Source organism: Penicillium diatomitis, assembly GCF_028827545.1.
Source record: "Penicillium diatomitis strain IBT 30728 chromosome Unknown utg000001l_segment0_segment0, whole genome shotgun sequence".
Lineage (NCBI taxonomy): Eukaryota > Fungi > Ascomycota > Eurotiomycetes > Eurotiales > Aspergillaceae > Penicillium > Penicillium diatomitis.
Genome location: NW_026623173.1, coordinates 1831131 through 1842226, shown reverse-complemented (window position 1 = coordinate 1842226; position 11096 = coordinate 1831131). Strand labels below are relative to the sequence as shown.

The window sequence follows — 11096 nt, the reverse complement described above, 5'->3', positions numbered from 1 at the left end:
AGCAAAAGAATTCCGCTACTCCTTCTTCTCGTGTCCCTCCCGGAAACCAGGTCTAGCTTTTAAGAACCCAACCTGAATCAACCGCCAAAGAACCCACAAGAACCCAAGTAAAATGACAAAGGACGTGCCCAACTCAATGATTTGAGCCGTAACCAGTCCCTCGCCATTATTCAGTTTCAACACCGGCACCTCGATCTCCTCGACAAGTCGTCCAGTCTCAGGATGTAATTGGTAGAACATTGTTCGTGGTCCGAATAAGCCGTCCCAGCCGAGATTCGTGCGGTCAAACGGATTGACCCCCATCTTCGTACCGTCTTCGGCTGTGCAGGCCCAGAATACGACTGGCCAGGGTACTTGCGCTGTGCGGTACCCTGTGTCTGAGGGTGGCAGATATCGCAAGTGCAAGGGAATAGTAGCCGTCCAATTCTTCAAGGCAGATGCTCCTTCGTCTACGGTGGGTGAGTCAAGCTCGAAGAGCCAGGTTGAGCCCCAGCGCTGGACAGCCCAATCTGGTGCCTCGAGATCCATTTCGCCGGCGTGCGCGCGAAGTGCAGCCAAGTTGTGCGATTCCAAGAACAGCGTGTCCTTGGTGCCGAGTTGATATTGATCCCCAAATACGGACGAGGGAAGTGTTAAGTAGGTGTGCAAGGCACAGGTTGCGTCTTCGGGAGCAGGAGGTCGTTGAAGAGAGGGAGCTTGCATGGTAATGGACATGGTGGGATGAAGGCCCGTCGGCTTGGAGAAGGAGACGGAGTAAGTAGCGTCCGAAGGGAGAGGATGGTGTCGAGATGGAAATGAGAACATAGTTGGCTCTATGGAAAAAAAACCCCCAAAGTTAGCACCTTTTTATCACTCATAGTTCCACGCACTGTCGGGATGTAAATCACGTACTCATCTTCTTATCCTCTCCAACCACCGCAAGCAGCCCTCCCACTTGTATTTCCGTACGCTCAATGCCTTTCTCTGCAGTCAGGACACCGATTTCGACCTTGTCATTATCTGACGCAGACTTTGACACTTCCTCCGTCCAACCGTTGGCCGGAGGTTGAGCCCAAAACCCGGAGATTGTCACTGCATGAGAGATGCTATCATAGTCGATGTCGACGGAATTGGCTGTCAGCAGTGTATCCGCGCGCTTATGACATGCGCTGCCACCAGATTGCTCCTGATGACATGCTGTGCGTCGAATATATGCAACGAGCGACCGGAGATCTGCCAGTCGAGTGTAGTATTGAAGGGACGCCGAGGTCGCGAACCTTGTGGAAACGAGCGGGGTTGTGATGAACGAGTCCTAGAAAGATTGGGAACTCAGCATTCAGCGAGCTTGACTCTGATTTCCTCGGTACGTGCCTACCTCGGGCCTCGTGCAATCTACCACGGCTTCTCCGTCTTCGTGATCGACGAAGATTGTACGCAACAGCGTGCAAATTGAGTCCCTGTCAACCTTTCTCAACTACACTGACCGAAAACACATAGACCTGCGCACTTCCAAGGTAACTCACTGTGACCCGTTCCTTGCCTGTGGAGTGTAATGCACATGTAACCCGGGCGAGATCCTGCTCGCAAAGGGCGCAATGGCATCAAAGGAACGCTCGGTCGCCCATCGCAGGCGCAGTTCGTGGGACTGTTCAAGAACATTTCGAAGCTATAGTCATATAGAGAAATATCAGTACAGCGCAAGAACACGTACTTCCAGGGGTTGAAATTTGACACTTCGTTTACCTCGTCAGGGAGTTCGCTCAAGCTCAAGGTGATCCGGTCCTCTCGCGCTGCTACCAGGTTCTGTACTGATAATGTAGAAGCGCTTAAGGAGATCTGGTCTGGTGCGAAAGGGGTTCGGGGGTTTGGGCGAATGTAATACGGCGCTTCATGATGTCAAATCAATTGGAATGGATATTATTGTGTTTGAAGTAAGAGGGGCAACATTGCACTAAAGATAAGGATGATGATGTTGATTTCTCCGAGCTGGCGGGAAGGATGCTTCTCCGCATTCTCTCCCAAATGGGGTTAGACCAGGATGTCCTCCACTATAGCTTTGTATAACGCTCGTTCGAATGCATGAGTTCTACCCACACATAGAGCAATGGCGAATATTAAGAAAGAGTAAAGAGGTAAGAAAGAAAAAAAAAACACAGGCAAAAGAAAGTGCCCTGTTCAACTCCAGCTAATGACTCGGAGGGACAAATTTTAGGGGTTGGCAGAGAATGACAAAAGCGGATGGATAGAATGAATATTGGACGTGCCGTCATGATCGTCAAGAGAACCGCCTAACCAGCGACAGAAAATCAAGTGAAATCGCTCACACCAACGCCTAAAACTATGCATCAATTCAAAATTCAGAAAAAAAAAAGCCTTTCCTTGTGCTCAAGGAAGCAAATCCTTGAGAATGGTCTTGGTCTCAGAGCTCAAGGTCTTAGGGAAGTTGACCTTGACCCGAACGACCAAATCGCCACGCTCGCCGGACTTTCTAGGATTCGGCATACCCCAGCCTGGATAGTGTTCTTCGTGACCAGGCTGCGTGGGACCAGGCTTGGAGACACGGATGGACTTGCCGTCAATCGTTCGCACAATCCGTTCCCAGCCAGTCAAGGCTTCCTTCAGACTGAGTTCCACGGTTGTGACCAGGTTATCGCGCTCGAGCTTGAAGTCGGGATGATCAATCTGTATCAAATGTTAATAGTGACTCCTTAACAGCATGATCAGACTCGGGGCAGGGGATTTCATCACTTACGTATTTCACGATCAAATGCATATCCTGTCGGCCACCTTCTTCTCCATCGCCAATGTTGCGATATTTGATCTTGGTGCCGGCTCGCATACCAGGCTTGATGACGGCCTCCAAGGGCACGTCTTTAACAGTGCGCTTCCCACTCGTATCGAAGGATTTGCTTTTCGCAACGACCGTCTTTTTCACTCCCTTGAAAACTTCATCCAGGGTAACCGGCAGATCCTTCTCAATGACAGTTGGTTCCGGGGTGGGCGCCCGATTTGCTTTGGCCGACGAGAAGTTCCCAGTGCTGGGACGGCTTCGGAATCCACCACCTCCAGCACCACCCATACCATTGAACATGGACGAGAGGATGTCATCGTCGAATCCACCGGGCATGCCCCCGACCCCACCTCCCATACCTCCGGATGACTTGGCAAAGTTGCGGAAAATGTCGTCAGCATTGCTGAAGCTGAAACCGCCATTACCACCACGGCCAGTTGAGAAATGGAAGGTCCGGGTACCACCTCCACCACTGGGCATGCCGCCAAAGCCAAAGCCTTCAGGCATGCCACCTGGACCAGCACCTCCCCCGCCACCGCCACCGCCAGGTGAGGGCGCAGGGCCCCCGCGCAGAAGGTACTCTAGACCGAACTGATCGTAGACTTTGCGCTTCTCCGGGTCTGAGAGGACTTCGTAGGCTTGTGATACCTCTGGAGGATCGTTGTGTTAGTATACCAAGGACCTTGACGAAGTGGATGCGGGGTTGATGCTTTGCAGCATTGGGAACGAGTGGGGGATGGGGGAGTGAGCTGGTAAGTTACACGTACCTTTGAATTTCTCTGAGGCTTTGGGGTCATTTTTGTTCTTATCAGGGTGCCACTTCAAGGCTGCTTTGCGATAGGCCTTTTTTATTTCGTCCTGTGAGGCACTGGGTTGGATGCTCAAGGCATCGTACAGTTTCGTCTCTGCCACCATGGTTGCTATATGGAGAGGTTGATGTCAAAATGTTGTCTTGGCCTGTAATGAGAACGCGACCCAACGCGCGGTGGTGGGCAGTGCACGTTTTTAAAGGAATCGAAGACGTGAAGTGGGAGGAATGGTATGACGCTGCTGCGGTCAAAGATCCTCTTAAAAGAAAGTCCTGGTGACTTCTCGAATGGGACGGGAGATACACTGGTCCTGCGTAATGAATCGGGCTTGTTGTTGTTTCAAGCGGTGTAGAAGTGTCCAAATTGGTTCCAGCTTTCTCTGACTTGGTCTTTCAGCGTGCTCCTAGCTTGAAGCTTATCTTTTGGTCGATGCGCATTAACATGGGGAGTGTTTGTTAAAAAGGTTGATTGCGGGGGAGTAGTTGGGTGGGTTCGATGGCCTCGTTCCCGAGTTGTGACATGTGACGTGTGACGTCGACTTGTCGAAGGTTCCAGAATGTTCGATCGCAGGCTGTTCCAGCAGTTGTATTTTAAGGAGGGTACTATAATTCATAGGAGCGAGATGGATTCATCAACCGAGAGATCATGTCCCGTGTCTCATGCTATGGAGTATGACAGCCTTCGTACTAGGAGATACGTTCAACGTTCATGGATGAGTTCTTGACTTCAGGTCGGTGAGGGTCAAGACCGGCTTCCACGCTCAAAGTGGTATCAGCCCGCACTCTATCACATCATCAACGGGTAGGCCCCACATGCTACCAGCTTTTGGACCTCAATTAAGTCATGGACAAGACTAGGTACTTTCGCCGACGGGTTTCAGTGGCAGTTAACTTTCAACCTCAGAAGTTGACGAAGAGCTCCTGCTCAGATGTGGCCTAGGATACGGCTAGACACTCGAGTATCTGCGAACAAGTTGTTTCTCAGTTTCAATTAGAAAAAGCGCACTATAAAGCCATTGGACCTATTTTGCACTAGGTTGATTCTCCATGTACTACTACCTAATCTAGATCAACCAACTACAATATAATCCTTGATGACAGCCGTCCCATTGACAACCCTGGCAATCTGCTCGTCTGTACATGTCGCCTCAAGCGCCAGAATATAGCATTCAGGTTCAGGACTCTCAGGCACATCATTCTTAATGTGCCACGTCGACGCGGGTCCCTCTGTAGAATAGGACTTATTCTTGGCCGTGTCAATTTTTCCCGTGGCCAGATCCCGATTGAAGAGCGCCCGATGGAAGATCTCGTATGCAGTCTGCGGCTGATAAGCTGGGATCTCATGGCCAGCCTGGTAGACTCGCGAGAAAGAAAAGTTACCATATTGCCGCACCTGGCCTCCCACGTACGACTTATTGATGTGGAGTGGCGCATAGCCTGCGGCACGGAAAGCATCAGCCTGCGCATGTTGTATGCGCAAGCTCACATCTTCGCCGCCGATCCAGTCACAGGCGTAGTCGCGGTCGCCGTGAACCAGGGCGACCTTGATGCCGGAATCCAGAACGTAGGCGATATCGTCGAGGTATCCATGGACATCAGCACGGGCATAATCGCCTGTGGATTGGAAACCCTCATACACGCCTGAACTAGACTCGGTGAAGTTGATGGGGACGCCAAGTGCACCTTGAACCCAGTGCTGGTTGAGGAATCCGAGGAAGTAGTTGGGTGGGAATGGGTCCGGGGACTTGTGGGCAATGTCGTAGTAGCCCCGACCTGCGAACTTCACGTAGGGTCCCTCGACGGTGTTGCTGCAGAAATCACCGGCTTTGCGGCAGACTTTGTTCACCGTCTCGTTGGTGCCATGCATCTGTGGGTCACCCTCGGCGGCAAGAGCTCGACATTGCTGGATCTGGTCCTTGCAGCCACCGGGCCGACCCCAGGCATGCATAGCCCGTTGATAGACGGTCTCATTGATGGTCTGTAGATCGTAGGTATTGTTGAACGCCATGATGGGGTAGGATGGTGCTTGGACGAGGAGATCGACACAGCCGTTGATGATACCCAATGTATCGAGGTGGATGTAATGCGACTCGCTCGCGGCGTTTACGCTCTCGTTTCGAATTTTCTCGTTCTGTTCTTGGAAGAACGCCGTGAACGCTGGACCATAACGACCGCCATAGGATTCCGTCCAGATGCTCACTCGGTCGTCATTTGGCTTGTACTCGGGGAATTCAGAGAACCAGGTCTGTGCAAAGTGCCACAACGAACGTGCTGCATCTTCAGTTCCATTCGCGGCCGCCGAGGCCTTTCCACTCGCTGTAGTGCCAACGTAGAACGTGTTATTCTGTTCGGGAACTCCATGTTCCCATTTAGAGACATTCCACGCCTGAGCGACCTGGTCAAAGGTCCCGTTTGTTATAACATCGTAACTGAAGCCGACTTGATTCGGCTGGTCAATGTACAGCATATTGACGTAATTGTTCCACGACCACGGATTAAGCTCCGTGGAATTACTGTCGGCATTGACGAGACATGGACCGTTCTCTTGCAAGAGACCGATCATCGACGAGCTGCCCGGTCCTCCATTCATCCAGATGGACAAGGGAGCGTTCATCGGATCGTGTCGAGCCTCAAAGAACCAAAAGAATGTGTTGACCGGATACTTCTGCTCCATGCCGACATCTTTCAAAGTCCCCGGAGGCAAGTGCACGTATCCGGAGTACGATCTGACCCCCGGCGTTGTCTCGCAAATACCCGGCTGTAGTCTTGATTCAGTGGCTGATTGTGTAACGATAGGCATCGCGTGTCCCCCAAGATTGCATCCATGGTCCGTACCTGCTTGTAAGAGATCTTTACCCCTTTCTCATGCTTTGATTCGACGACCGTCAGGCCCGATGGGAGTGGCGGAAAGTATTGCGCAACAGCACTCCCTGCCAACGAAGCTGCTGCTAGCCATGCAGCGAAGACCATTGTTGCGCCAGTAAAAGCACTACGCAACACGCAATATCTCTGACAGGCGACAGTACTAGGAGACAAAGCTTGAGACTTCCTGTCGGTCGCAGGCCAGCTTGATCATCAAGTTGACAAACTCAATACCAGTGTAAGGGATCAAGAGTGACGCACCGGTCATGCACACGGCGAGGTCGGTGGTCGACTCTGTACAGATGCAACGATAAGCCGATGGACCTTGGCCGGAAGGCCGCCGGACTGTCGGGGTAAAGTGGGGAATTAGTGCCGCGATGTCAGCGACCGAGAGATACAAGAATGACAGGATCGCCAGTGCGATTGTCCAATGGGCTTAACTATACACCCATTGAGGCCATCAGCAAGATCCTCGAGCTTTGGTCAATCTGAAGACAATCTAAATCGGAGGCTTGTAGCAAATGCTGCACTGAAATCCTGACCAAGGTGCCAAACCAAAAAATGTCACGACCGCTGATCGTGCTTCCACGCCCGGGGTCTGACCAGCCCATCAATGCGTTGCATCCGATCCGAGCACCATCAGAAACCGCCTTCACAGCGACCTTTGGCAATGTGCTCCCCAAAGCAAAGTATATACAAACTCCGTGTGGCAAAGCCGCCTACTACGAGCTTCATCCCCAGCCCACAGGCTCTCGACATAGCCAGTCGCAGCCCAAGATTTCACGGGTTCTCTTCGTCCACGGTGTCCAAACGTGCGCCATTGGCTTGCAACCGCTAGCCAGCGCATTGTCCTCCAAATTCCCATCTGCTCACTGTGTCCTTGTGGATCTTTGGGGCCATGGACTCACAGATACCCCTCTGGTCCCTCATGAGCCGGCACTCTTCCATGCGCTGCTCGACGCGTTGATGGACCATCTTGATTGGAAAGATGCTCATCTCGTGGGGTATTCGTTTGGCGGATCGACAACGGCCAGTTTTGCGGTTGCGCATCCGAAGCGTGTTCAATCTATGGCTCTGGTAGCTCCGGCGGGTCTGTTGTTTGCCCGAGACTTTACAGAGGAGGAGAATGTGTATCTGCGCGGAGGCGAGGGGCTGGAACAGCGTGCCAAGGACTGGGTTCTTGAGTTTCTGGAGGGTGGAAGATTGGCTGTTCCTGCGGATTGGGAGGATAGGGTCAAACGGGGGGAGGTGGTGGCTGAGGCTGTTCGAGACTGGGAGATGAAGGAGCACCGGGGCCATGCCGCCAGCGTGGTGGCTATTTTCCGCGACGGCGGGGTGTTGGATAAGGATGTTGAATTTAAGAAGGCCGCGAACAGTGGCATTCCATATCTGAACATATTGGGCGAGCTTGACGGTGTGTGCAGTGTGGACAAGTTGAAGGCCGTGGGAATGGAGAATATCGAGGTGATACCACAGGTGGGACATGGACTCGTGAGGGAGCGAGTGAGCGAAGTTGCTGGACGAATTGAGCGATTTTGGAATTCGCTGTAGCACGTCGAGGGGTTTCGCGAGTGGGATTGCGGATGGTTGTGATCGAGTGAATTGTGCGGACTAACAAGATCACGAGACCAGTAGGCGCAGCTCCCAGATATGAATGCTTAAACAATAGACTTTCAATGCATACACTGACCACGTTTTATTCAAAGAGAATGATCGTCATATCATTGTTGTATGAACTAGGCTCGCTGCCAAGATACAATATCGTGAAGGGAATATAATGCTATGTACTTCAGCCAAAAGTCAATGAAAAGCGAAGCAATCAAGAAAGAAAGAAACCGCTTGAAAAGCATGATCTGATCTGGTCATCAGTCCACGCTTCCAATCTTTTTTCGCCCTCAGAGAGCGAGAGCAAGACCCAGAGCACCAGCAGCACCAGCCAGACTCATGGCAATGCCACCGGTGGCCGCGGGAGCGCCACCGGTCGAGGTCGAGGAAGAAGCAGTCGAGGTCGAAGATCCAGAAGATGTCTTCAAACTACCAGAAGCGGTAGAAGATGCGCCGGTCTGCACTGCGGTAGAAGTGGCCGTCATGGAGGGCGAGGTCGACTTAGGACTGACGCCCGTAGACGCCGAGGTGGAAGAGGCGCCGCCCAAGCTGCCACTCATGGAGCCGCCTGATGTCGAAGCGGCGTTGGTCGCGAGAGGAGTCAGGCCGGTGATTCCTTCTGAGGATGCCCACGAGATCACATCGGCAGGCAAGCTGCTGGCCCAGGCTGGATAGCTACCGTGCTCATAGGCGTTCAGGACCGAAGACTGGAACGCAGAATCGGTCTCGTACTCGTTGAGCCATGTGGTTGGGATGGCGGTCACCAGGACAGCAATGACACTGCTGGGAGGCAGACCTGTTGTGAGAGCGCCCAGTCCGTCTGTATTATCTGCGCTAGAAGCTGGGGCGGCCAGGGCAGCTGTGGCGAAGATGAGAGATGAGAAAGTCTTGTACTGCATGATGCCGAATTGAGGGCGGTTTGATCTGAGGGAGATGAAGAAGAGATGTTTGAGTTGTGGCTGTCGAAGATGTGCGACGGTCAACGCAAATGTTCGGAGATGCTGATGCACAGAAGATGGGGTGTTGTGAGAGGGAGAAGTATATATGTGGGACTTTAGCTGCGTCAGAAAGGCCTTGGGGATTGCTGGTTCCAGCCGGGGAAATGCACGGTGGGTGGAACGGTGGCCTGATTGATGAGGTGAGACTTAAATAGAAATCAGCAACGCGTGGGAGGCTCCTCTCGCCATCTCATCACTGCTTTGGCAATTGCGAAAGTTCACCAAGGTACTGACTGGTAAGAGGGCTGCTGGACCTCTCACACAGAGCCTTCGTCACCAACAGGCCGCACTCATTTTTTTCTCATGTTTCTCCACCAAGCTCAGTCGACTCAGCCCTGTTGCTGCCTTCCACTCAATGAAATGACCGTACTAGAGACTCAGCGCGGTGCTGATCGGCTTAATCGCACCCAATTGAAATTTCAGCCGCCCCCAAACGCCGCCCCATCGATGGATCCAGTTGCCCACAAGTAAAAGACGGTGATTTCAGGCGTCCAAAGTGATCGATGCCTAAGAGGGATCTACAAGACTAACCTTTCTCCACCGTCTCAGTGGCGTCAACACTCCTCAGATTAGGTAGGCACTGTAGGCAGTAGGCAGTGCTGGTATCCACCTGCACTGCCAGGAATCAAACCTGGAGAAGAATATATCCATACCCAATGAGCGAAGACCAATTTCGGTGTTCTCATATCTGCAGTGTATAGCGATGTAGCCATTTTGACGAGGCCATGTTTGTCAAGTCAAGGTATATGGCCTCAGCGAGACGAGCCGACTCGGGCGGAAACGGACCACAAGTCGTCAAGTTTTGACCAACTAGCGACCAACTTGCTTGGCTCTTCTCGACTATCTGACGACTGGATTGCGGCACAAGTGTAAGGCTAGGCCACCAGGATATCATTGGGGTTGCGAATAGAGTCTGCATATCATGACGTAGCATGAGCCCCTTGCTGACGAGGCTTGCTCGTACCTACATCTGAGGTAGGTACAAATCGGTAATTTAGAAGTAGTAGGTATTGACCGACCGCATATAGTTAGTATATAGTATATACTATATAGTAACTTATATACTTAGTCTAAATCCTTAAAGGGAGGTAGCATGTAGCCATGTACTAGGCATATTGGCACTCTACACTCTACACTCTACACTCTACAGTATCTTGTTACCTTTTGTCAGATGTCTTGGTAACTTGGCACCCGGCCCACGGGCAGAACCCCTGCATGGTGGAAGCTGGGATCGATTTGGTCAAAGCAGGAGATTGAGGCAACATGACGGGCTCGCATGGATAGGATTGATTATGGTCTGAACTGAATGTATCGTTATTATTTTGGAAAATGCCTGGTCATCTACTCATCTTGTGTCTAGAGCCTAGACCAGGTTGTGCTGATCGCAAAGACTGCTATTAGTTATTGTGTCAAGTTGATACCTGCTAGTAGGTAAGGTAGTATCGATGCTCTGTACGTAATCGCAGAGATGGTCAGCCCTGAGGTTCCAAGTGCTCATGTGACATACCACTAGTCATGACTTGTCACCCCCCGGTTTAGGTTGACATCAATGATATGACTCCTACTACATGTTTCTCATGTTCAGTCACCTTGATCATGGGCGATGTGAGCGTTTGAAAACACATCCCGCCTACCGATCTAGATCACGCAATGAAGCGGTATCAGGAGCGTTCAAATCTCAGTTGCAGCAGAATCCTTGCCCTCCGGCTTCACTCTCAGCGACCGTTCAGACTGACACTTGATTCGTACACAGGTGTAGGCGCGGAATCCCTGCGTTCGCTCATGGGTTCAATAGAAGGGCCCACGGGGTTCCCTTACTCAGTGAGATCAGAGAACTAGAACCTGCATTATTCAAGCCCAGCGAGCGAGGCCTCCGATAAGAAAATAGTTGATCCTCGTACGCGCTGATGAGAAGAAAGTGTACTCGTCTCGTCGGAGGGGGTCAGCCTGCTCGATTAAGCAGCCCCCGCGGAGAAGAGACTAACCCGTATTGGGATAGTCCAGCCGACGGCATCGGAAACGGCGAATAACCCGGGGTCAGCATGAGTCTCTG

The 11096-nt window shown here is 51.9% G+C and overlaps 5 protein-coding genes across 5 annotated transcripts; 1 reads left to right on the top strand and 4 right to left on the bottom strand.

Annotated features, from left to right (window-relative positions):
• Window positions 1–15: 15 nt before the first annotated feature.
• N7539_000539 (uncharacterized protein) lies at window positions 16–1863 on the bottom strand (the record flags this gene model as incomplete). Its single annotated transcript, XM_056930143.1, has 5 exons — window positions 16–812; window positions 892–1291; window positions 1355–1436; window positions 1503–1645; window positions 1723–1863. Coding segments are annotated over 5 exons (1563 nt in total), but the record flags the coding sequence as incomplete, so codon positions are not given.
• Window positions 1864–2364: 501 nt separating this feature from the next.
• On the bottom strand, window positions 2365–3685 carry N7539_000538 (putative DnaJ domain protein Psi; the record flags this gene model as incomplete). Its single annotated transcript, XM_056930142.1, has 3 exons — window positions 2365–2661; window positions 2732–3420; window positions 3538–3685. 3 exons carry the CDS (start codon window positions 3683–3685, stop codon window positions 2365–2367), a joined length of 1134 nt encoding a protein of 377 aa, XP_056794435.1.
• A 962-nt stretch (window positions 3686–4647) lies between these two features.
• On the bottom strand, window positions 4648–6548 carry cp1 (putative carboxypeptidase S1; the record flags this gene model as incomplete). The annotated part of the gene is made up of 2 exons (XM_056930141.1): window positions 4648–6336; window positions 6414–6548. The coding sequence occupies 2 exons, from the start codon at window positions 6546–6548 to the stop codon at window positions 4648–4650; spliced, it is 1824 nt and encodes a 607-aa protein (XP_056794434.1).
• A 453-nt stretch (window positions 6549–7001) lies between these two features.
• N7539_000536 (alpha/beta fold hydrolase) lies at window positions 7002–7991 on the top strand (the record flags this gene model as incomplete). Its single annotated transcript, XM_056930140.1, has 1 exon — window positions 7002–7991. The coding sequence occupies one exon, from the start codon at window positions 7002–7004 to the stop codon at window positions 7989–7991; it is 990 nt and encodes a 329-aa protein (XP_056794433.1).
• A 344-nt stretch (window positions 7992–8335) lies between these two features.
• Window positions 8336–8944, bottom strand: N7539_000535 (uncharacterized protein; the record flags this gene model as incomplete). The annotated part of the gene is made up of 1 exon (XM_056930139.1): window positions 8336–8944. The coding sequence occupies one exon, from the start codon at window positions 8942–8944 to the stop codon at window positions 8336–8338; it is 609 nt and encodes a 202-aa protein (XP_056794432.1).
• Window positions 8945–11096: the final 2152 nt, after the last annotated feature.